The sequence below is a fragment of the Lithobates pipiens genome, unplaced genomic scaffold (assembly GCF_037356315.1).
Source record: "Lithobates pipiens isolate NorthernLeopardFrog02 unplaced genomic scaffold, aLitPip1_a1.2 Scaffold_8, whole genome shotgun sequence".
Lineage (NCBI taxonomy): Eukaryota > Metazoa > Chordata > Amphibia > Anura > Ranidae > Lithobates > Lithobates pipiens.
The window spans coordinates 247,873,945-247,899,917 of NW_027507903.1; the positions used below are offsets into that span (position 1 = coordinate 247,873,945).

General features: G+C 44.3%; 2 protein-coding genes across 15 annotated transcripts in view; one reads left to right on the top strand and one right to left on the bottom strand.

Moving 5' to 3' along the window:
• Positions 1-9,420, top strand: part of GRIP1 (glutamate receptor interacting protein 1) — an 837,005-nt gene extending 827,585 nt beyond the window's left edge. For all 13 annotated transcript variants that reach the window (XM_077469661.1, XM_077469651.1, XM_077469652.1 and 10 more), the window contains 2 exons: positions 949-1,095; positions 7,857-9,420. In XM_077469661.1, coding sequence (XP_077325787.1) covers positions 949-1,095; positions 7,857-8,093 — 384 coding nt within the window. In that variant the 3' untranslated portion in view covers positions 8,094-9,420. The remainder of the gene's footprint in view (positions 1-948; positions 1,096-7,856) is intronic.
• The window catches only part of HELB (DNA helicase B), a 79,739-nt gene continuing 62,976 nt past the window's right edge, over positions 9,211-25,973 (bottom strand). For both annotated transcript variants that reach the window (XM_077469666.1, XM_077469665.1), the window contains 6 exons: positions 25,480-25,569; positions 25,266-25,367; positions 25,042-25,147; positions 24,734-24,868; positions 12,776-13,279; positions 9,211-12,019 (listed from right to left, as the gene is read on the bottom strand). In XM_077469666.1, coding sequence (XP_077325792.1) covers positions 11,936-12,019; positions 12,776-13,279; positions 24,734-24,868; positions 25,042-25,147; positions 25,266-25,367; positions 25,480-25,569 — 1,021 coding nt within the window. In that variant the 3' untranslated portion in view covers positions 9,211-11,935. The remainder of the gene's footprint in view (positions 12,020-12,775; positions 13,280-24,733; positions 24,869-25,041; positions 25,148-25,265; positions 25,368-25,479; positions 25,570-25,973) is intronic.

The window sequence follows — 25,973 nt, forward strand, 5'->3', positions numbered from 1 at the left end:
AAACAGACACTCACCTGTCCCACAGTTCTGCAATGTGGCTGTCCGAACGCTCGCTTATCTCCCTCACAAGTGTGGGCACCCAGCAGAGAAAGTTTGCGGCTTCACAGCCAGGAGTGCATGTGCAAGTCCTGCTTGCCTTTTTAGTGGCTGGGTAATCTTCTGGGACTTGTGATGTGTCCCAAAAAATTGCAGGGGGAGAGGAGGAGTCGCCTAGGTAGCAAGAGCGGAAGTGGGAGCTGGGTACCTGTCAAAACTAGGTACCCGTAAAACCTCATTTTATTTTTTGCTGCCTGTGTCCCTTTGGGAAGATTTCCCTTCGGTCTGTCCTGGAGATGCAAGATTAAGGCTGCTTTCACACTGGAACAGGAAGGCATTGATAGTAAAACGCTGCTAGTTTTAGGTGGGGTGGTGAAGGAGCGGTGTATACACCACTCCTTCACCACCCCAAAGATGCTGCTTGCAGGACATTTTTTTTAACGTCCTGCCAGCGCATCGCCTCCGTGTGAAAGCACCCGGGCTTTCACACTAGGACTGCAGGGGAGGTGTTTTTCAGATGCTTTACAGGCTCTATTTTTAGCCCAAAAGCACCTGAAAAATGCCTGCAGTGTGAAAGGGGTTTAAATGAGAGAAAATATTTAGAGTGAGGAGAGTCCCCCTCTCAGGCAGTTGTCGACGCAACAAGCATTTTTTTACTTGCGCCAGTGAGTATTCAATATTTTGTTTTTTCCCTCACTTTTTCAGTCCCAGTGACAGTGATCAGTAAGACCGAGATGATGAATCTCCTTAGTGGGGGAATGTAGAAAGCCATGAAAACTTGACAGGATTGCTAGTCATACCCTACTCCATTCAAAACTGAGAATTGAGTTCTGGGTTTAAATGTACTTTAATTATTCAATTATTTTATTATATTTTACTCATCAATTAGTATGCTTTTTTTTTTTTTAATAGATCTCTTTATTTAAAGACTCTGATAGAGAAGATTTTGGATTTAGTGTAGCTGATGGTTTACTGGAGAAAGGCGTATATGTGAAGAACATTCGTTCCAATGGACCTGGAGATATAGGAGGCCTGAAGCCATTTGACAGGCTACTGCAGGTAATACAAGGTTGTGTTGTATGTCATGATTTGTATATAAGAGTCTACTGACAAATGTAAAGCAGAACTGGAAACACTGGTGTATCTTCCTATTGTCCCACAATGGTATGTTTCACATGCTTTATCCGTTAGCCTTTAATAATTTACTTCCTCCCTCTGTAGGCAAAGGAAGCTCTATATACTTAGTCCCACCCTTCTTCATGCTTTAGCCTTCATTAATCACATGGTTACAGCTGGATCAGTATCGAGATCACAATTGCAGTGCTTGGTTTAGAGAGGCAGAACCGTTAAAAATCATCTATAGCTCTGGAATATACTGTGGGAAATGATATGGACTCTGGGTATATAGTAGTTTATGACAGTGTAGCCATTGACACACAAGCTTGTACATACCTGCAAGCTAATCACAGCACATCATCTTATGGCCTAAATTACCAATACTACAGTGATCACCTAATGGGACTGCTATACAAATCAGCTTGTGCATTAAGCATGTATATAGTAGAAGCTGCCTGTAGTGAAACATGCTATTCTAATTTCTAATATAGATAAAAGAAGCCGAGCTGAGGTATTAATCTAATAGGTTGCTGCCGTCCCCCTAATTCTCAGCCCCCTTAGAGGCTGTGAATTTACAACTGATATATAAATAAAACTAGGGACCCTGGCGCTACCTCAAGAATGTATATATTATAGGGTACACCCTTATCGCATGAGGTGATCTGAGGTCTATCTACTATATTAATCCTATATCCCGTGGAGAATAGGAGAAAGACCCCAGAATCTTCTACAATGTAAACAGGCAGAAGACCAGACTATGTAGTCCAAAATACCTAAAAAGATTCTCTGTGCTTAGGTGTATAATACCAGACATAGGGTATGGTCCAACCACCCCCCTATTTTCTATATACACCCACTAAATCTATGAGGGTACTATGTGGTAAAGATAATGTAAATTGATAAGGTATATTACATCATAGACACATAATTAGACATAACTAAGCAATAAAAGTAACAAAAAATAAGAGGACAATAGTTGGCTTATATAGCTTACTGTATATTCCCACTTATCTATATATAATTTGTACAGTCCTTATTCCATAGGTGCAAATAGGCCACTATTAGGAGTTTCCAAAATAGTATAACAGGTATCTCAATCCAATTCGCTAGGTATTGGGTAAACTCCACACCATGTGTGAAAAAATTACCAGAAAAAATTAGTGTGCAAAAAAAATTTGCAAAAATTTCAAAAAATCAAAAGATGTGTAAAATAACAAAAATTACAACCACAAAATAAAATAATATGAGTGATAAATAAACCTGTGCTAAAAAAAAGTGCAAAGAGAGCGTATGCTCACAATATTTTATACTGTATGTGCAAAAGTCTGTAAAATATCACAAAAAATTCATTAGAAGAAAGTTCTTTAGAAGAAAGTTCTATATACAGCGCATCTTCATACAGGTGAACCATAAGGTGACGTTAGTGCTCATTCAGAAAAAGCCGGTGACCTCTGTGCTCACCCCCTCAGGTCCCCACTCACCGGATCCCTGTACCCACAGGGGGTAATTATGCGTGTAAATCCCATTCTCCAGGCGCTTGTCAGCCAGATCATCCACCTTATTTCACTCCTCTGGTGTGCGTTTGATGTCTCTTTAGATCAGGTGCAGGCAGGCCAGTAAATCCTCAGGGAGATGAAAAAATATATCCCATGTGCAGTAATTTTTTGTCACCAAAAAACCTTTTATTTGTTGAAACATTTTAGTTACAGACCGGCTCAAATGCCATAAAAAATCATCCAAAGCCCACAAATATGATTAGGATGATAAAATAAAAATCAAAGTACAGAAATCCAAAAAATCAGCAAAGACCATAAAAAATACGAAATAAATAAATAAAAAATAGATAAAAATAACAAAAATTAAAAAGTCCTTAGTTAATTAAATCTCAAAGGCTTAAACAAAAATGGCCAGGACCACAAAAATGTGTTGATTAATTAATAAATGCAGGGGACAGAGGAGTTCAATTGAGTGTGTCCATTAGATAAGAGCGTCTTGAACGCACTAGGTTCTCAAAAGAACACTGCCCCCATACACTGAAGGAAAAATTAGGGGAGAAATTTCTATTATAAGCTCTGGTTTGTATATCAGGAAGCAGCGGGGAGACAGCGTGCGTTCCAGCTGCGCTTCACCCAGTCTGCCAAGCGGAAGTGACGTAGTGTGCATGGCTCCGTCGTACACGTTTTGTCATAGACGTCTTCAGCGACTAATTTCTGCTAATAATACCTTCTCAAACAAGTAAAAGACACAGAGGTAAGCAACTGATACATTTCTCAGAGACTGCCTGTTAAAGTGTTACTAAAACCATAACAGTAAAATCAGTTCATAAATGGAGTAAAGCATGCTTCTTATATTCACTGTGCAACCTAAGGGTTTAATCCTCCACATTGTATAAAAAGGCGGTTTAATCCTGTCTTCACTGGTCCTCCCTTCTTCCACCTTCCACAGTCCCCAATCCATCTCCTGGTAGAATAGAGCCTTGGGTCCACTCTGCACACACTCAGTTTGGTGTGTTTTGCTGGAGAGGTTTTTTGGGAGGGTGCATGTGATAAGCACAGTACCAATCAGCACTGTCTGGACAGAGGGTCAGGTGTCATGCAGCCTCACAGGACAGTCAGAGTAGAATGAAAACTCCTCCTACAAGCTTTAACCAGTGCTCAGTCAGACACTGATAGAAGTCTCACAAGACGGCTATATATATATATATATATATATATATATATACACTGCTGATGAGAAGGTATTTAGCAGTTTATATTTACTAAAATAATTGCTATGTTCTGTGGGAGACCAGATATAGTAAATGCAGGGTCCTGAGTTTAGTAACACTTTAACTCTTTCATTGTCAGAACAATGTCCCAGCAAGACATTACACTGGATTCTTTCCAGGTAAATGCTTGGCTAAACCAACAGGGGTGGTTCAACAGAATTGAGTCTGATAAAGAACTGCTGGCTGATATCAATTACTTATGGACTAAAACAGTTGATTGCATGTTATCCTTTTTCAACCTTCGCTTTGGGTACTGCAACTTGAGGGTGCTTTCAAACAATTCATTGCTGACAGTTATCAAAAGACTGTCCCTTAAAGTGATACTAAACAGAGAAGTGTTGGGCCTCATGTACACTGCTGGTAAACGGACGTTTAGGAGCAGTTGGCCATTTTCTTCAGATGCCCCTGATGTCCTCTGTTATCTTATCAGTACATGTACACAGGGTCGTTTTTAGTTGTTTCTAGGCAGTTGAGTTTAGGAGCATTTTTGAACGCAAAAAAAATGCCTTCAGGGTGGATGTTCTGAGGCATTTGAAATGCCAAATGCCTGTAAACGCTGCTAAATGACCTAACTCGTGTTTAGCAGCGTTTCGTTTACAGACGTTTTTCATTTTAACAAAATAAAAAACGCGGCTAAACGGACGTTTATTTCTAGCTGTCAAGTTAATTAGTTCGGGAGAGGTTAAACAACATCCCGTGTACATGAAGCCTAAATTGCAATAAATTGTGATAAATCTTTTAGGCAGGTGTTAAAAAAAAATGATGTAAATTAAGAATGCTTTCAGAAATAGAAGTGTAAATAGTTTCTAATTTGTTTATTGATAAAAAATAATGTGAATGAAGAGAAATCCAAATCAAATCAATATTTGGAGTAACTACACTTTGGCTTCAAACCAGCATCAATTCTTCTAGGTACATAAAGTGCTTGTGTGTTTTTGAAGGAACTCCGCTGGTAATTGTTCCAAACATCTTGGAGAACTAACCACAGATCTTCCTTCAATGTAGGTTGCCTCAAATCCTTCAGTCTCTTCATATAATCCCAGACTGACTCCATCATGCTGAGATCAGGGCTCTGTGGGGGCCAAACCATCACTTCTTTACGTGGAAGATAGTTCTTGATGATATTGGCTGTATGTTTAGGGTTGTTGTCCTGCTGCAGAATACATTTGGGGCCAATCTCATGCTTCCCAGATATGGGATGATGGATAGGTATCTACCTGTATATCTCAGCATTGAGGACACCATTGATCCGGACCAAATCGCCAACTCCATTTGCAGAAATGCAGCCACAAACTTGCAAGGAACCCCTCTCTCCATGCTTCACTGTTGCCTGCAGACACTCATTATTGTATCATTTTACAGCCTTTCGGCAAACAAACTGCCTCCTGCTATAGACAAATATTTCAAATTTTGACTCGTCACTTCAGAGCACTAGTTCCTATGTTTTCATAAGAACTGGCCACAAGTGGTCTTTGTGGGAAATTAAAATTGTATACCTGGGTTTTACTGGTTTCTCTCAGTTCCGGTTTGATGGCACCGCTGGACATCTTTCGATGTCAAAACGAAGCAAGCATGATGTGTCTTATCTGCTGCATTAAATTTACTTAGTAATCCATCATTGAAACAATATCCTCTCACTTCACAGGGATAATTTTTTTTTTGGGGAATGCGAACTAACCTATAGCCAAAACAGGGCAAACTATACAGATCAGGGCTCAGCAGGCTTCTTACACCTTAAAGCAGAGTTCCATCCAAAAGTGGAACTTCTGCTTTAAGCACTCCTCACCCCCCTTACATGCCACATATAGCATGTACATTTTTTTGGGGTGGAGGGGGGGGGGGGTTACCTAGTTTTGACAGGTACCCAGCTCTCACAACTAAGCAACTCCTCCTCTCCCCCTCCCTACAATATTCTGGGACACGTCACAGGTCCTAAAAGATTGCCCCGGCCAGTGAGAAGGCGCAGCGCGACATGTGCAATGTGCACCCAGCTGTGAAGCCGCAAGCAGTCACAACCAGGTGCCCACACTTGCAATGTCGGCACCACAGAGAGGAAGAGGAGTGAGGCTTTGGGTGGCCATATCGCTGGACAGTGGGACAGGTGAGTGTTTATTAAAAGTCAGCTGCTACACTTTTTGTAGCTGCTGACTTTTAATAAACTTAAAGTGGAGTTCCACCCAGAAAAGTGCGACTAACACATGCACAGTAGGGAAACAGGCTGTGAAGCTGCAAGGCTTTACTTTGTGATTCCCTTACTTAAGATGCCGGCGCCTTCACCCGGAGCCAAGGGATGGGTTGCCTTCGGGTGAGGACATCTCGGGTGCTCTGGACAGGTAAGTGTCCTTATTTTAAAAGTCAGCAGTTGCAGTATTTGCGGAACTCCGCTTTAAAAAAAAAAAAAAAAAAAAAAAAGAACTGTACTGGTAATATAAAAAAAATACTGGTGCATAGATTTATGTACCATTGCAATGTGTCTCAATTTTTTAGAGAAAAAAATGTTCCTTTATTTGCAGCCTTCCTGCCTCTCTGCACCACCTTCTGATAAAAGCCCCATTTTCTGGGCATTACTGCCACTGGCCTCTTCTGTAGTGAGCATGCCTGTTTATTACAATACCACAAAATGCAGTTCTGTTCTATATATAGGCTGACACGAGTAGTTACAGCAGCATTACTACTGTGTCAGGTAGGTGCCTGAAGGAACTGCATATGGGATTGTGTTCAGTGGTGTCCCTAAACACTGTATTCTGCAGTGATGCTGCCATTTTGGGTCAGCTTGTTTTTGGTGCCAACCCCACTTTCTTTAGTAGCTAATGTCATTGCTTTCCCCTTCGCCCCTCAAAACAGTTCTGCCAGTCACCTGGATTCTGCTTTTTATCAAGTACGCTCCAGTCTGCTACCTGTAGCCCATGTAACAAGCTCCCTGCATACTGTCAGTCACGTGTCTGCCAGGGCATATCAGATCTGCAGTTTGCTGTGTTTAGGTTTGTTCAGCACACTGGATTTTGTCAGTTACTCAGACATTATAGGGTATGCCGATGTTGGGAAAATTTGGCTTACTGACCCCATCCTTCTGCATCCCTATGTTCCAGACATTCATTTAAATGGAGGATACTACTTGGATAAACTACACAAGTAGCTACCACTAGCTCTACTAGTACTAGTTACCACTAGTAAAAAAAATGTATTCTCCATGTATTGTATAGTTAAGAGTTTTTGAGAACTGTTCTGGATAACTTAAAGTATTAAACAGTAATTCTCACTAAGCAGTTTTATATTTAGTATGTTTGATTCACTTTAAGCTCACAAAACATAAAGTGATTGTAAAGTCTCGGGTCCCTTGTCTGCTCTCCTGGCCCCTCCCTCCTGTTCAGTGCCTCCCACAGCAAGCAGCTTTCTATGGGGGCACCCAAGCCGAGTCACTGCTCCCTGTGTCTATTCAGACACGGAGCCTTGACCCGGCCCCACTCCCTCTCTCCCAATTGGCTCGCTGCCTTTGACAGCACTGGTGCCACTGCTGTGTCTCAGCCAATAAGAATAAACAATCTTGGATGGTTGAGACATTGCTGGACAGAGAGGCACCTCAGGTAAGTGTTAGGGGGGGGGCTTCTGCACACAGAATACTTTTTATTTTCATACATAGAATGCATGAAGATAAAGAAAAAAATAAAATAAAATAAAAACCTTCTGCCTTTACAACCCCTTTGAGGTTTGGGCAGGATATATTAGCTGCTACTCTGCAACAATCTTTAAGGGTCCTGGTAAGGACATGTTTCTGATATTTCACTTGCCTAGCTTTATACTGAGAAATGGGGTCTAGGTTGATTTAAAAAAAAAAAAAGGCAAAAGGGTGTATGCATGCATATGGTTTATCACCAAGCATTTAGTACCTAAATATCAAGTAGTGTACTATTAATTTTTTCTTTTACAATTACTGCAGGTAAACCACGTCCGTACCAGAGACTTTGACTGCTGCTTGGTTGTCCCATTAATAGCAGAATCTGGAAACAAGCTTGATTTGGTTATTAGCAGGAACCCCATTGCGTCACAGAAGGAGGCACCAGATCTAACAAACCTACCAGTGGAGGAATGGACTGATCACAGTGACCCTTTTTCTCAGCAAAGCAGTGGCCGCCTAGCATCTATGGATATGCGAGACTCAACAAATACTTTATAGCAAAATGATTTCTAGCACAGTGACTTGGTAGGAAAAACTTAAAAAAACTGGTGCTGTATCCCTGTCCTGCAGGTCTGTGCCACTGAATCGCACGGATGTCACTATGTGGCTTTACTGTTACGCACAGGGAATGTGAACCACTAGGTATCCTGAGGGTACTCTATGCGCCTGAGCCTGGAGTAATATGATTTTTACAGATTCTACTACTACTTTGTGACCACTCAAAATATTAGTGCCATTCCAAGCTTAACCTTGAACAAATATGGGGCTTTTGTGATGTGCAATGAACCTACTGAAATAAAAAGTGGCTTATTTTACTACCAATCAACTGGGGCAGAACCTTTTGAACATTTAGTAAGGTCCCTGTTGTATGAATGGGCCTGTGAATATAATTTATAGCTGCTAAGACTTTTAAGCAGGATTTTTAACCATGTTTAGCTTTTCTTTTTTTTTTTTTTTTTCCCAATCTGACAAGTTGTATCCAAACCATCCCCAGCCTTTATGCCAACTCCTGGTATATTGTATTGTGCGTGGTTTAGTCCTGAATGAGCCTCTACCAGATTCTTGCAGTGAATGGTCTCTGTTCCTTTGTATACATGTTTTGCACCCTTATATCACAGTAAGGCTGAAATAAGCATTCTCTTTAAATTTACACAACTCCAACCTGATGTCAATCACTATATAATTTCAGATTCCTCAGGCCTATTCAGAATCTATGAAAGTTGTCTATAATGCAGACATTTCATCCAAGTTTGTGTGTATAGTATAAATAAGAGCATTAGCATTGAATGGTTTTCTCTGCCATGTCTCATTGGTTTAGAGGTGTATATGTTTAAAGAGCTTTGCCAATTAGTTTATCCCTGGAAGCAATAAAGTGATTCTTATTTTGATTGGAGACTCACCAGCAGCTCTGTTTGCGCTCCCTAGCATTGGCATCTGCTGAGAAGAAGAGGATCCAGGAAGCCTCCATTGTGTGTCTATATAAAACTGCACTCTACAGTCCTTTGGTATTTTCTAATGGATGTTATTCCTACCTGTGCAAGCATACTGTTTTACTACACACTGCCAGTCAAAATACGAAGTATACTATTACACAAAAAAAGATGGGAGAAAAGGAAATCATTTATCATTTAATTAAATATGTATTTTTGTTTGTAACAAACGAGTATTTAACTGTAAAGTATTTTTGTACAAATTTAATACTTTAATAGCATGGCATTTGTCTTATGTATGGTTTTGGGAACTCAAGCTGTTGAAACTTTGTATGGAACAATCATGATGTACAAAATTGAATAAACCATGATATAAAACAAGCAACAATATCAAAGACTCCTCGTCAGTAAGACTAGCTACTTGACTGAGTGTGTTTCTAAATGCCCACTGCTTGTTTTAGTCAATGTTGGAGCCAGGGCAGAGAGGTGCTTCAAGTGACGCTTTATTTTTTTTAAAAGAAACAACTGTAATTTAGCACTTTTCCAATATCCTAACACGCTATGTTGAAAAACATTTCTTCGTGAGCCTTGCATCTTTTTAGCAGCTATAGCTCTGACCAATGTTATGTTGTAAACATTAGATTTAAGAGTATTGTGCGCAGCATGTATTTATGAAGCACTGCAAAAGTGCTTGTTTCACAAGCTTTATGCAGGTTTCCTTAAGCCTCTCAAGGCATGCTCCAGCTCCTGATTGGAATGACCAATAAGGATCTGATTGTAGTTTTAAGGGAGTTTTTTTTTTTTTACAAGCTTTATGCAGTGCTTGTTGGTTACCTTCCCATTGTGAGCCAAAGGAAGTGTGACTAGAGCAGGGATATACAATTAGCGGACCTCCAGCTGTTGCAGAACTACAAGTCCCATAAGGCATAGCAAGACTCAGACAGCCACAAACATGACACCCAGAGGCAGATCATGATGGGACTTGTTTTGCAACAGCTGGAAGTCCGCTAATTGCATATCACTGGACTAGAGCTTTGGAGAAAGGTGCTTAAAGTTTGTACAATGCTTCAGAAACATTTCAAGTGTGTCTGTATTATATGATACTAATTAGTTACTTTAACAGGATCCCATAATTACATTAATAGGTTAACTGCCATTGCTGAATTGTTTAAATGGTCAGGGCAATCGGTTTGATCCCGACTACATCACCTAGTGAGTTAGTGACTAGGTGGTTAGGGGTTCCATGAACAAATTTCTACCTTTTTCGACACTGACACCAATGATCTTTTTAGCTATCTGTAAGATGGTAATTCTTACTAATGAAGTGTAAAGAGCATTCTTCCCAATGATCACACTAATGTATCATGAATTGTAGATATAGTCATTTTTAGCAGGGATTCCCTGGGACTGGAATTTCAAGGGTTCCTTTGTGTTAAAGACTGTTTCTAGGCGTTAAAAAAAGAGAGTGACAGCTACAGATTTAAAAACAAAGTCAGTGATGGTAGCTCCATAATTATAGACTCACAGGTTCACTTTAGGACATAACATTTCCTTAATTAACAAAATATCCTCATGAAAATGTATATATTGACTCATCACAGTTGAAGTAGTTCTTTTTAAAGCTGAATGTCTACTACTACAATGAAACATAGTTTTAACTTTTATAAAATTCAACACGTGCATAATCGATATAAAAAAAGGCTTTTGAACTTTTAATGATGCCTAGGGCTGGCCATACACTATACAATTCTCTTATTTAATTTCCTTTAGATTTATCTTCAAACTATGTAGTGCAAGGGCCTGCCTGATTGCATACAAATTGAAAGTGTTTAGGTTTGACCTTCTATTTATATGGTTTTGGTAAATCTTTAAATGAAAAGCTGAACAAGAAAATTGTATAGTGTATAACCAGCCTTTTTCCTAATTTTCTAGCACATTGAGTGCTGGAGTGGGTAGTGCATTTATCACTACGTTCTACTAATGTACAAAAAATTTTTTGCACCTGATTGAGGAAGATGCTACACAAATATTTATTTGCTGGGCCGGCACACTAGCACATCCTTCATCAGATAAATTACCAGAAAGCAGTAGTAATAAATTGCTTTGGCTTCTTTAAAACTGTAGATAACTGTATCTGCCAGGCAGACAAAACACATGAATTTAAACCATTCAGCTCCATCTCCTAACTGCCTACTGCTTTCTGGTTACAACGTTGCCTTCCTCTAAGTAGCTCTTGGTTGCATATTTACCCATTTTGAAAAAGATGTATTCTGTATAGGAAACAAAAATGAAAGAAGGAGGCAAGAGCATACTCTCTTAATAACCTGCAAAATTCCAACCAAGGGTGACCCTATCAGTATCACCCAGCTCAACAAACTTTGATAACAAAATCAAAAAGGAGCCAGGTGGAGTATTTTCAGGTGAATTGCATCTAATCAGATCCAGCCACTCTTTGGAGGAAAAACATGACAAACGTAGCTGTTGCTAGCTAGCGTAATGCTGGGTTGAACAAAAAAATTGTGGACCAGGCCTAAGGCTGGATTCACACCTATGCATTTTTAGTGCATTTTGCAGATTTGCACTACAGAATGCGTTCCATAGGAAACCATGTTAAATGGACTGTAGTGCAAATCTGCAAAAAGCACAAAAAATGCATAGATGTGAATCCAGCCTAAAACTAGCCACTCATATAGTTTTACCTCCTGGTAATAAAGTAAACATTTTCCTACAAAATGGCATTTACCACTGATTGCATCACGTTTATCTAATAAGACTTATAAAAATACATCATTCGGGTTTCAAGTAATCCCACATTGCAGTGCAAAGTAAAACTATCCTGCTTTCACATAGTGACAAGAGAATCTACTTGCTGTAGAAAAGGGATCCGGCGTCCTTAAAAGCAGTCTGCCTTCAGTGATCAAAAAGCTGCTTGTTACATGAACTATGTATGCTCAGGTTTTGAAGTCTACTGGAGGGAGATATTTCTGCCACATTCTGAAAAACAAAAATTGAAGAAAGTCAGATATCAGAGATTTTGTATAAAACAAATGTGTAAATATATAACTTACCTCCACTGTTCAACTCGTTTTGCACAGAATGGCCCCTGAACCTGCTCTTCTGTGGTCCCCCAGCAGCTCCTCTCCACATCAGATAACCCCCTCGGGGAAGAGCTTCTCCGAGGGGGTTACCTTGCAGGCACGCTCCCGAGTCCAGCATTCGACATCCATAGCCGCTGAATGTATGACTCGGCCCGGGCGCCCGCGTCATTGGATTTAATTGACAGCAGTGGGAGCCAATGGCTGCGCTGCAAACAATCTATCCAATCAAGAACCAGAGACAGTGGGTCAAGTTCCAGGACTCAGGAGAGTAAAATGGGGGGGCGGCTCACTGCCAGGTGTTTTTTCACCTTAATGCATAGGCTGCATTAAAGTGAAAAAACAAGAAGGTTTACAACCCCTTTAAGTAATGTATGCTATTGGTGACATTAGGCCTCACAAACCAAGATCCTAGTTCTGGAATACCTTTGTCCATAATAGCACAGTTATGTTATATTAAAACCTATGCATTGTAAACCTCAAAATCCAAAAGATTTAATTTAAGGCAATCACACTACTGTTTACAAACCAGCCGTATATCCTCTGAATTGTTACCAGTTATATATATATATATATATATACACACACACACACACACACACACACACATACACACAAATGTATAGTTCTAAAAAAAAAAAAAAAAAATGAATACCGTGGAGTTTTCAGGCCGGTATAGCTTGGAAGGGGTCACCATGCCATGTACAGGGATTCCTGCCCTCTTCTGTGAAGATGACTCCTCCAGCAGACGGCTTTCACGATTCACTGGAGAGCCCAATGGTGATGACAATGTGGCCTTATCTGGGGTGGTAGGCATAGAGGAGCATCTGAAGCGAGGAGGCGATTTAAGCTGTGTGTAGTTATGTTCATGGGAAGACACAGCAGGCTTGTCTTGTGTGATCTCTGTTTTCACTGGTTTGGTGGAAGCAAGGGCACCAGACTGTGGCCAGGCACCACTATTAGATAAGCTGTCCTTCAGACGCTGCTGGAGTCTAGTTTTTCTTTCACGGGACTTGTTAGCAATTGCTAGATCAAGCTGAGCACTGTTTGCAATGATATATACATGTTTTCGGCCCCGTGTTACAGCAGTGTATACATGCTTCCAGTTCTGTCTGCCAGCAGAGCCTAAAACATAGACAACTGTGTCTTCTTCTGAGCCCTGGAACAAGGAATACAAAAAGAACCAACATATAAATATAAGTGCTTAAAAACAGAATGTTCATATTCTGCTCTTCATGTGGCTGACTTCTCTAACCAGTTTACAATAGCTCAAACATTTTTAAACATTAAAGCTTCAGTGACCCCACCGGCTTTAAAATAATTGATTATTTTTCTATAAAGTATACTAAACCATAACAATCAACTTTAATTTTCTCCCTTTTGGTCTAATAAATACATAATTGACAGGTTTTGCTGCAGCGATTTGTTAAGTGCGAACCAAAGCTTGTTGATTCTGCCAGAAATCTTATGAGCTGATAACAGCGGGCAAGAAAAAAGTTAAAAAGTACCCATCTAAGAATTGTTATGCTAAAATTTGCAGAATTTTTATTCTTGGATTTTGATATGCTTCAACTTTTACCTTCTTCAGCCCTTTCACACCAGTCCATTGAAAACCGCAGTAAAAATGCATAACATTTTTGGCGCATTTTCTGGTTGCCTGACTCTCAGCATGCACCTTCTGAAACAGACATGTGACTCAAAAAGGCAGTGTTTCTGATGCCTTTTTCCATTGATTTCAATGGAAGATATGTTTTTGGTGCACTTTTTAACTGCTTCAGGTCCATCCCAAAGCAGTTATACTGTTACGGGGTGGCACCTGATCACGTAGATATCTGGCTCTTCCGGGTACTGGGCTCGCTCCTGCTGTGATCACACACAGCGGCAGGTAACTTGGACTCTATGGCTGCCGGCTTCTGCTGATGATCAAGCAGAGGCAGAACAGCAGTCTGCCTCTGTAAATGAGGCAGATCGCCATTCTGACAGGAGGGAAGGCATGGATCTTGTTTCTCTGCAAAGTAGGGACTAGGATCTATGTCTCACCCTAGTACAAAACACTGGCTAGGCACACAGGTGTTAACCCTTTGATCGCCCCTGACGTTAACCCCCTTCCCAGTGTTGTTAGCACAGTGACAGTTTTAGCACTGAACACTGTATTAATGTCACTGGTCCCCAAAAAATGTCAGTGTCTTAACATCCATGCAATATCGCAGTCCTGCTGTAAGTTGCCGATCGCTGCGATTACTAGACAAAAAAAATAAATAAGTTTTCCATAGTTTGTAGATGCTATAGCTTTTGCACAAACCAATGAATATACGCTTGTGATTTTTTTTTTTTTTTAACCAAAAATACGTACCAGAATACATATTGGCCTAAATTTATGAAGAAATTTGAATTTTTTTAGTTTTTTTTAATTTTTTTTGTTTATAGAGTAAAAAATAAAAAAGCAGAGGTGATCAAATACCTCCAAAAGAAAGCTCTATTTGTGGGGTGGGGAGAGGAAAATAGGATTTTTTTGTACTCACCGTGAAATCCTTTTCTCTGTAATTCACCAACTGACACAGCTTCTCTCTTTAGACCATTGGGTTGTTATGCCACCTTCAGGAGAAGACTAGGGATTACATGTTAACGTGATAATAAAATAACTTTCTAGTTCCGCCCAAGGGGCGGTCCCTTAGGTAACAACCCCTCAGCATGCTACTGCACCCTTAGTACATCAACAAGAAGTATAACGTAAAGAAAAATGAGGGGCGGGTGCTGTGTCAGTCGGTGAATTACGGTGAGTACAAAAAATCCTATTTTCTCTTATATTCACCGACTGACACAGCTTGTCTTTAGACCATTGGGACGTCCCCAAGCAGTGCCAAAACGAGGGGTGGGAAAACAGCATAAAACTTCATCCATCATGTCATATGGGAGCTAGTACAAACTTTACCCACAAAAAAAACTACAGTGTGTGGAAAAACCACCACAAAAAGACAGGGTGCTCCTCAGCGGAGAAGCACTACCCTCAAACCGCACCAAAAACTGCAGTAACAAATGCAACAGTGCATTAACTTAAAGGTACTGTGTTTTTACCCAAAAAAGTTTGCCGCCAAAACTTTGTAAACATGTGGACAGACGACCAGGTCACCGCTTACACACTTGAGCGACATACGCTTGATGTCGGAAGGCCCAAGACGTTCCGATTGCCCTCGTGGAGTGGGCTGTGACCAGAAAGGGGGTCACCTGCCGTAGCAAAGCCAACACCTTGGTAAAGACTAGGGGGGATGATACCAAAACAAAAAGGGAGAGCCACAAACTGGTAGCTGGCTTCCCCGACTGAAATCGCAGAAACTTTTGATGCCGGAGGCATATGGGTGTGTGCAGGTATGCATCCTGGATATCCAAGGACGCCGGGGAGTCCCTTTGATGGAGTGCAGCAACTACTGAGCGAACTGAATCCATTCTGAACCTCTGCGCTTTCACAAAGTGATTGAGGGCTTTTAGATCCAAGATTGGACGTACCCCTTTCCTTCTTTCCTACAAACTGGTTTGAGTAGAACCCCTGGAAACATTCCGATGCCAGAACAGGTCCAATCACCCCGCGATTCAGCAGGTCCCCTACTGCCCCCAAGAGGGCGAAGGGGTATGCTGGAGGAGAAGAATCTGTTTTGCGGCCAAGAGAGAAAATCTATCTTGTAGCCGTAGGAAATCAAATCGCAGACCCATTGGTCGGACAGTCGAGAGGACCACTGGGCTGCAAACTCCCGAAGGCGACCCCCCCACCCGAGTCAAGGGTGAGGGCAAACATTCATGCAGTAGCACTTTTGTTCGCAGGCTTGCGGGTCCTGGGACGTTTCTGCCCTTCCGTGGTCGTCCTGTCGGGATGGGGACGTTTAGACGAAGTTCCGGACGGTCGAAAACGCCGTTTGTGAGCGGAAAAAGAGGGCCCTTGCCTATGGCATAGCTCCTTAGCCTTCCTGGCCTGTGGGAGTAGCGTACTGTTACCACCTGTAGCATTCTTAATAATGTCATCCAAAGAGCTGGTTGCTAAGGAAGGGAAGATCCGTCAGGACTTTTTTGGATGTCTGGTCAGCAGACCAGCACTTCAACCAAATCCGGTACCTCAGCACCACTGCTGACACTGAAGCCCTGCATAACAGGGGGAGGATATCCAGGGCCGTGTCAAACGTACTTAAGGCCATGCACTAGTTGGTCTGCTAGTTCCACGCAGACAGGAGAAGCCTGCTGTTCTTCCAATTCGCGGTGAAACAGTTTTACCTACTCAGTGTCTGCGACACAAGTGCAGATGCCAGTGCTGGTCGCATGGTTGACCCCACAACCGTAAACAAGGAACGAGCCACTGCCTTGGCCCTCCTATCCGTGGGATCCTTAAATGCAGGAGTCCCCTCTACCTGGATCGTGGTTACTTTGTTTAACCTGGATACTGGGGGGTCCAAGACCAGAGGAGTCGACCACTTTTTGAGAAGGCTCTCCTCAAAGGGGCAACGCATTGCAATGTATTTGGCGACCGAAAGGTCCGTTGCGGTCAACCCCTTTCCTTGTTAAAATAAGTCAGATACAGGAACACCTTAGGTGAATGGCTGGCTTACGGGACCCAAAAGGGGCTGCTACATCAGCAGAGGGATCTGCTGGCTCCTGAATCTTCAGGGTATCACGCACAGCTGTGATAAGTGCTCCAAAAGCGATTTGTGGTTCACAGACCCAGGCGGGGACTCGTCCTCACTGTCCGGACGTCCTGGTCAGTGTCATCTGAAATGACAGAGCAGGGGTCACCAGCCACAGCAGGGCCAGAATCTGCGTCAGAGCTCTCCCCAGAGGATGGGGAGGGGGGGGTGCAGGGGTGTCCAAGGGCACTGCGCATTCCGCAGGAGAATTGGTAGCAACTGCATGGACTTCGGAGGAATAAACATCAGTTTCTAAAGCCATGCTGACCTTACCCTATCTGCCACCCGAAGGGGACTTAGGACAGTGAGAGTCCCACCCTCCTTACTGCTGCTGGCTGAGGGGCTCTCTCCCGCAGGACTCACTGCCCTGAAGGGTTCTGCGCTATCCAGCAAGTAGTACCTGTGGTCTCTGTTGGCTCCCAGGTGCAGAGAGATCCGCTCTATGTCAGTGGAAGCTGCTGCTAATGGCGCTGAAACCACTCTGCAATGTGCTCAGGCTCAAAGGAAATGGCGCCCAGTATAAGGACATAAAACACAGGGAAAATGTCCGCCAGAGCACAGGGACACATGCTGCCGCTAGAGAAAGCTGAAAAACGTGTTCAGGCTTCTAGAAAATGGCCGCTGGCGTCCAGTATAAGGACAAATCACAGTAGAGCATGCTTTCCCTTGCCCACACCTAAGATGGCCGCTGATGCTGAAACCATAAGGGACAGAACTGAACAAATGGCGGGACCCCGAATCGACCTCCCAGGGAATGCCCAGCTGCTCAGCCCCACCGAGGCAGAGAGAGCTGTACTTACCAGTACTGAAGAGCTTGGAGAAATTCCATTACAGACCCACTCTCTGATCAGTACAGGGTGGCTGCTGGCCTTGGCACACTGTGACGCAGACAGCTGTAGCCTGGTCATGTGTGCCCCGGAGCATAAAAGCTCACGAACACCTCTGGAGCTGAGGTTACGTCGTGGCTGACCCAGCACGGAGCTCTGGTCTGCACACGCTCACTGGGGAGACTACAAGGATAAGGGTATCCAACCTGTCACCCAGCCAGCTGTTGATAGCAGATCACAGGATCTATCATCTTGCGCAAAAAGCCAAGCTTCTGCAGAAAAAAAAAGGATGGACCGATGGGCCCGTCAGGGTTCCTAGGTCCTTCTCCTTCACTAGGCAAAATAAAACTGAGGCTGCAGTAGCATGCTGAGGGGTTGTTACCTAAGGGACCACCCCTTGGGTGGAACTAGAAAGCTCTAGTTTTATTATCGCATGTGAACATGCAATGCCTAGTCTTCTTCTGAAGGTGGCATAACAACCCAATGGTCTAAAGAGGGAAGCTGTGTCAGTCGGTGAATATAAGAGAAAGAACATATTTTATTTGGATACAGCGTTGTATGACCAAGAATTTGTCACTTAAAATAACAGTGCCTTATCGCAAAAAATGGCCTGCTCATGAGGGGGGGGTTAAATCTTCCGCAGGCCAAGTGGTTAAACCAAATATGTGGAATGCAGACCTTTTTTAAAATGCACTGCACCCACAACACATTAGTATCAAGACTGTAAAGGGAAATATTTTTATTTCGTTTTTCTTGCTGTTGTAGCAGTGTAAACATGCAGCAAAAAACACATCAGTGTGAACAGACCCTTTAGCTCCTTTTTTTTTTTTCACGAGAATGCATATCTTTTCATATGCAACATGTCAAAATGCTCAGGCTTGGTGTTTTACGTCACTGTAGCTTGAACAGCAAGACACAAAAAAGCATATGGCCAGCAAAACTGGACAAGCTGCAGAAGACAAGAATCCAATATACCCTAAAAAAATTATTTTTTGATACTCTCTGTAAAATCCCTTTCTCTGAGTTAATTGACAGACACAGCGTCTTCCCATCTTGACCATAGGGTTACATCACTACCTAGAGGAGTAGGACACTAGGCAGAAAAAATTAACTCAGCACCCCGCCTGGGATAGGTGCTGTGGTCTTGTCAATTTACTCAGCGAAAGATATTTTACGGTAACAAAAAAATATTCCTGTTTTCCCTTTCATTCCTTGGCGGACACAGCATCTTCTAATCTTGACCATAGGGATGTACCAAAGCAGTGTCCAACCATTGAGGGATGGGAGAATAAAAACAAATGCCAAAACATGGAAAGACAAGACAAAACCAGGCCAACAGGACACAAGATCAAAATAGACACCCCCAGAGGAAATAAACAGCCGTCTGCAAAGCTTTGTGGCCAAAACACACGTCGGCCACGGAGACCTGGTTCAGCAAGGTGGGCGGGACCGGGAGGTCATGTAGCACACCTGATTAGAGAGTATTAGTCTTTTCAAACAGCGATGAGACATTCAGTCTCCAGCCCTTACTGAAGGTATCACGGTGGTTTAGCAGCCCATTGGACGTAACGCATATAGGGGTAAGGAGTCGCAGTGGCCGCGTCATCCCGCTAGCATCTTGTTGTTTCTATGCATCTTGAGCCCGCACTGCTTAAGTGCCACGTTTGTGAGTAACGTTTTAATGAGAAATAAACCGTTTTGATATGTAGAGAGCACTAGATTTTGCCTTTTCTATTCCCATGTGCACCGGACCCCATTAAGGGAATTTGTGCTGGCTGGTATGCATCCAATCAGCCGGAGGCAGCATGGAAGGAATAGGAGTTCCATGACCAGCTGATCCGTTTGTATCACAGAGAGGGAACCTGCTTTTTCTGACCTTCTGGCAAAACAGGGGTCAGACCGTGAGATGAGCGGCTAGGATATTGAGATGGAGGAGAGCACTTGCATTTCCAACGTTAATGCACTGGTGGTGTGTTGTGCGTTTTTTGGGCAGCACACTGAGGATTATTTTTGTGCATTCGGAATCTTATTTTATTCTATTTTGAATGTGTGGACTTTATCTTTACTGTTTACTATTCCCACTGAGGGAACACGTATATTTCATTATTGTGTATTTTTCACTATTCCCACTTAGGGAATATGAATATTTGATTGTGCACTCAGTATCTTGCAAGTTAATCACATATTCTTATTTAATGATTTATTTGGAGTTATTTAGGAAGCGCAACGCTGTTTTGTTATGTTGGAAGGCTGGCCGCAGGCTAGCCTGAATTTGTAGGAGTCTGAGGGCTTTAAATCCGTCCTCCTCCATCAGAGCCTTCGTCGGCTCATTTCTGGGTTGATGCAAGTCACTTCCGGCCGCCTTTCAGAGCGGCGGTCGGCCGCAGCTTGGTGTCAGTTCCTCTCCCGGGCACCATCGAGGGACCTCTCGCTCGTCCCCCCGTCACCCCCAGGGTTCTACTGGCTTCATGGAAGCCGCCCTGCCCGTCATCCCTTGCAGCCATGTTCCGCACAGCTTCCTCGGGGGGGGAAGTCGGCCGCTTCTCCCGGCGTCCATGCCGGGGGGGAGCGGGGGGCCGGCTATCCTCCACCTCTCCACTCAGCTCCTTCTGGCCAGTGTGCGGCCACCTGCTTCTCCCGGCGCTCATGCCGGGGGGAGTGGGGGGGCCGTCCATCATCCCATCCTCCACCTTTCTCTGCAGTTTCCTCTGGCCAGCGCGTGGCCCGCCGGCTTCTCCCGGCGCTCGTGCCGGGGGGGGCGTCCATTTCTTCCTCCACCTCCTTATGCAGTTCCGTGCGGCCCGCCCGCTTCTCCCGGTGCTCGTGCTAGGGGGCCGTCCATCATTCCTTCCTCCACCTCCTCATGCAATTCCTTTTGGCCAGTGTGTGGCCCGCCCATTTCTCCCGGTGCTCATGCCGGGGGGAGCGGGGGGCATCCATCATTCCATCCTCCACCTCTCCACTCAGCTCTTTCTGGCCAGCGTGCAGCCGCCCGCCTCTCCCGGCGCTCATGCAGGGGGGGGTCCGTCTTTCTCCACAAATTTCAGTTATTGTTAAATCTGCGACTTTCCTCTTGGTGGGGGGGAGGGGGAGTCGGGGGCGGCCGATCACCTCTCCCCTCGCATGTTCGGAGTGCCGGCCGATTCTCTTGGTGGGGGGGCGGGGGAGAGTGAGGTGATCGGCCGTCGGCTCCCCCTCTCCCCTCGCATGCTGTGCACCCTCCGTTTCTCCCAGTGTGGGGGGGGGGGGATAGGCCGCCCGACAGCTTCTCTCTCCCCGTGCACTCTGCTTGCCTCTGGCGGCCTCCGGACAATTCTGGGGGGGGGGGGGGAATCGGCATCTGTCCCCACATCCGTGCCGCACACCTGGTGGGGGGGGTCAGTGTTCTGTCCCCTTCTGCTCCTCTCCTCTGGCTCCACCAGGAGGGGGGGCCCCGACGGTGCTCTGGGGGGTGAACGGTCACGGACATCTCTTCTGCCGTGACAGAGGATGTCAGCTCACCCACAGCTATCATTACTACGACAGGTCTGCCAGGGTTGCTGCTGTCTTGTGAATTTTTTTTGCTTTTTTGATGTGTGACGATCGCAGCCTGCGTTCTGTCAAGGTTTTGGTCGTAAGCGTTTTCTTCCCCCCCCCCCCCCCCCCCCCCTGCACGTCCAGGCTCCCATTCCAGTCACGGGGGTTTATCACGGCATTCGGCCCCAGGTTTCTGTCTCTGCGTTCTTCTATTATCACGTCCTGTCCAGGGGTTTCCGTCATATTGTTCAGTCCAGCGCTTTTCAGACGCGGCGCGTCTGTCCAGCTTTTCAGACGCGGCGCGTCTGTCCAGCTTTTCAGACGCGGCGCGTCTGTCCAGCTTTTCAGACGCGGCGCGTCTGTCCAGCTTTTCAGACGCGGCGCGTCTGTCCAGCTTTTCAGACGCGGCGCGTCTGTCCAGCTTTTCAGACGCGGCGCGTCTGTCCAGCTTTTCAGACGCGGCGCGTCTGTCCAGCATTTCTGTCGGTTCCATACGGGCTGAGGTTTGTTTCATTTTGTTTGTCGTCCCATAATTTTCTCTCCCATATAAACACACATCATACGATACACGCTCATTTCTTTGCACTTGTAAGTCTACCTACCACGGTTTGTGGGTACACTAGGCCGGAGGGCGTGGCGCGTCTGTCCAGCTTTTCAGACGCGGCGCGTCTGTCCAGCTTTTCAGACGCGGCGCGTCTGTCCAGCTTTTCAGACGCGGCGCGTCTGTCCAGCTTTTCAGACGCGGCGCGTCTGTCCAGCTTTTCAGACGCGGCGCGTCTGTCCAGCTTTTCAGACGCGGCGCGTCTGTCCAGCTTTTCAGACGCGGCGCGTCTGTCCAGCTTTTCAGTCGCGGCGCGTCTGTCCAGCTTTTCAGTCGCGGCGCGTCTGTCCAGCTTTTCAGTCGCGGCGCGTCTGTCCAGCTTTTCAGTCGCGGCGCTTCTGTCCAGCATTTCTGTCGGTTCCTTACGGGCTGAGGTTTGTTTCATTTTGTTTGTCGTCCCATAATTTTCTCTCCCGTATAAACACACGTCATACGATGCACGCTCATTTCTTTGCACTTGTAAGTCTACCTACCATGGTTTGTGGGTACGCTAGGCCAGAGGGTTGTTTGCTACCTGTCTGCTTTCTGTCATGGCGTCTGTACTGGTCTGTCACGCCTATGGACCATATACGGGCTGAGGTTTCGTTTTAATTGATTGCCGTTCTGCAATCTTCTCGCCCGCATACCATACGTTGCATGCTTATTTCATCACACTTGTACGTCTACCCACCACGGTCTGTGAGTACACTAGCCCTGAGGGTTGTTTGCTTTCTGTATTTGTTTTCTGTCATAGCTTTTCCGTCCGTAGCATTATTGTTATTCGTAGTGTATGTTAGCTGGGGCTCACATCCAGGGTCTGTCACGTCTACGGACCCATACGGGCTGAGGTTTCGTTATTATCGATTGTCGTCCCACAATCTTCTCGCCCGTATACCATACGTTGCACGCTTATTTCTTCACTCTTGTACGTCTACCCACCACAGTCTGTGGGTACACCAGCCTGGAGGCTTTGTTTGCTATCGGTCTCTGTTGTTCGGTCTCTGTTGTTCGGTCTCTGTTGTTCGGTCTCTGTTGTTCGGTCTCTGTTGTTCGGTCTCTGTTGTTCGGTCTCTGTTGTTCGGTCTCTGTTGTTCGGTCTCTGTTGTTCGGTCTCTGTTGTTCATAGTATGTCTGTTAGCTAGGGCTCACATCCAGGGTCCATCACGTCTACGGACCCATACGGGCTGAGGTTTCGTTTTTAATTGTCGTCCCACAATCTTCTCGCCCGTATACCATACGTCATACGTGCACATTCACCATACCTTTACTACTACCCACCACGGTCTGTGGGTACCTCAGCCCTGAGTGTTCGTTTTTAATTACCTGTCTTGGCACTGCAGTTTGCTCTGGCTCGCTCACTACATACACTTGGATTGTGTCAGCATTAGGTTCACATTCACGCGCTGTTGGTCTTGTCACTTCTGCACTTACATCCTCATACTTGTCAGGTACGTAGGGGTATTGTTGTTTCGTGTGTTGGTTGTCTGTTCTCTTTTCGCTTGTTGTGCTTTCTCTGTTTAGGGCTTGGGGTGGGTTGCGGAGGAGGCCGGTGCATATTCATCCCATCACATGGGGGTTCAGTGCTTGGTAGCACTCCATCTTTAGGGGTGGGACCAATCCAAATTCTTTGCTCAGTTATCGCCGAGGTACCCTTTTCCCGGCCTCAGCTGGGGGGGGCAGTATTCAGGTGGTTATTCCCAACTCTGTTACAACCTCTTCCATCCACCAGTGCGGCACATGTTTCGTGCAGGATTCTTCAACCCAGTTCATGCGGTTTCTCTATGCGCTCTTATTTGTTAGTCAGGATGGTGGGGTTCATAGCCCGTTAGACTTGCACTGAGGTTGTCAGCTGCAGCTCCTGTTCTTCTCAGTGCGCCTTCAGGTGATGTTGGTTTTTCTCTCAGTGGCTTGTAGAATTGGGGGCAGTGTGGTCTCAGGTATCAATCTGGCCAGGGTTCTTGTCCAGATTTTGCAGTGGGCTTCTCACAAGGTGGGATGGTCTCATAGGTTCATGTTTATGGCTTTTGCTGGGTATTGCATCGGCAATTTGGCCTCATCTGCCATGCCAATTCCATGAAGTATCTATCAGGTGACCAGTTTTCAGGACCTACAAACTCCTGTCAATCTGTCCATTTTTGCGGCTCACCCACTTTATCAGTCAAGGGAGGGAAGTCAGGGATGTTCTCTTTGGCACGGCTACCAGTTACCGGCCAGATTTACGTGGTGTTTCAGACTTCCTGTCTCCTTCCCTTGGCAGTTCCCAGTTAGTGCTCGAGGCAGTTTCTCTCTTACCGATTACAACTTCCCCTTCTTTGGTATAGATGGGGAAAGCTAGGGGGTTTGTGGTTCTATTTCTGTACCTTAGCCTTGGTGTCGGGTAAGTAAGTTGGCCTACTCTGCATCATTCCTTGGGTCTGCGCTTTCTCCATCCTCTCACTACAAACAGTTGTTCTCACGTCCAGGTTACTTGCCAAACCAGGCTGGTATCCTAACCCCTTTTCTGTTATTCATCGGGTTCCTGGGCAATTTTTGTAGGCCCCGCAGGGGGTCCTTTCTTTACATCAGGTTCATGGGGCGCTGGAGATCCTCCATGTTAGCAGCGACATAAGTAACCCCCCTTTTCTGTAGTCAGCCGGGCATTCGCATTTTCCAGACTAAACGGTTGTTGCGGGCCTTCTTTGTAGCTTTCACATCACACCTACTTTGTGTCTTTTTGCGCTCTTTTAGGCATACTGTCCAGCCAGGCCAAGGCACGCCTCAGGCCTTGGTAGTTAGGGTCATCGTATTTACGAATGAAGACTCTGACTACAAGTATATTTTATATGTTTAGTGAACGCATTTTCTGTGTGCGCAGCAGCCAGGGTGGGGGGGGGGGGTATTTTGTGTATTTTTTTTTTTTTTGTGTTGTGAGTTTTTTTGGTATATCACTATTTAGTGATTTAGGTTATCATTTGCGTTGATAGAAATTAGTTATGTTTAAACTGCATTACTATTTAATATTGATGAAGGCTTACACCACATACCTGGAATGTGTGAATGGTCCTGGCCCATGCATAATTTAAACCACTGCGACTTCTAAGGGCTTTATAGTTCAGTGTGTACTCTCTCTCCTCTCCATCAGATAAGGTTAAGTCTCGAATTTTATCTTTTTCTACATCCTGTGGCAAATCAAAATGGTAAAATATTTTAAAACGTCTTTATCTTAAGCTTCATTGTGTACCCAGGGGATCAAACCATGGCAATACATGACTACCACAGAAACATCTATAACCAGTTTAAAAATATGGGTATTTATTTACAAATGCCTCATACAATTCAAGAGATTACTCACATTAGTTATATAAAATATTTCCCCATTACAGATCCGCTCATCATCTGCACACTTCTCCTGGCTTTGTGTTATATTGTCAGTATTATTCTGGTCTGAACATTGTGACCTTAGGTTGACCAGAATAAAAAAAAAAACTGTTAGCACATAGCAATAATGAGTACACCAGGCAGTAGAATGCATTGCTCTGTAGCCAGGACCCAAGTTTAAGCACTTAAACAACATACCTGGACATAGTTGGAAGAAAACTGTTATAGTTGTTCGTGCAGCAGACTACGTCACTGCTTTGTTTCATGGGGTCATTTTCATTCTGGTCTGCATATCTTGTCCTTAGAAATCAGCAGGGCAACACAATGTTAGCATGGAGCAATACTGATTTACACCAGGCATCAGAATGCATTGGCCACCAGTCAGGAGCCAAGTTCAGGCCAAACAGCCTACCTGGATGTGGTCAGAAGATCTTTGACATAGGCGTTTTTAGTGCAGCAGACTTTGTCACCACATCTAAAATCATATCTGTTTCTGGAATTCCTGAGGAGAAACAACACCAGGTCATTGTTTTCTTACAAAAAGATGACATTTACCTAAATAAAAACCATTATACATTTTAGTCAGTCCCCAAAGATGTTCCTTGATGGCTTTGAGGAGTGAATGAGTGAGAGAGAGAGAGAGCGATGCAGTCAGTTAAAGCCCAACTCCAGCTTGATTGAACAATAGCAAAAGTTTTCTCCAGCGCTAAACTGTGGTAGCAGTGTGGAGGCAATGGAGTTATTTAAGTATAAACTGGACTCAGTGCAGCTAATCCATAGATATGGCATACATACAAAAATAATAATGGTCAGCGCACAATGGGTGGATAATAATGTCAAGTGAGTCCCCTCAATGGCAGTGATAAAATTACAAGTTTATTCAGTAGCAATGATAATGAAAATCTT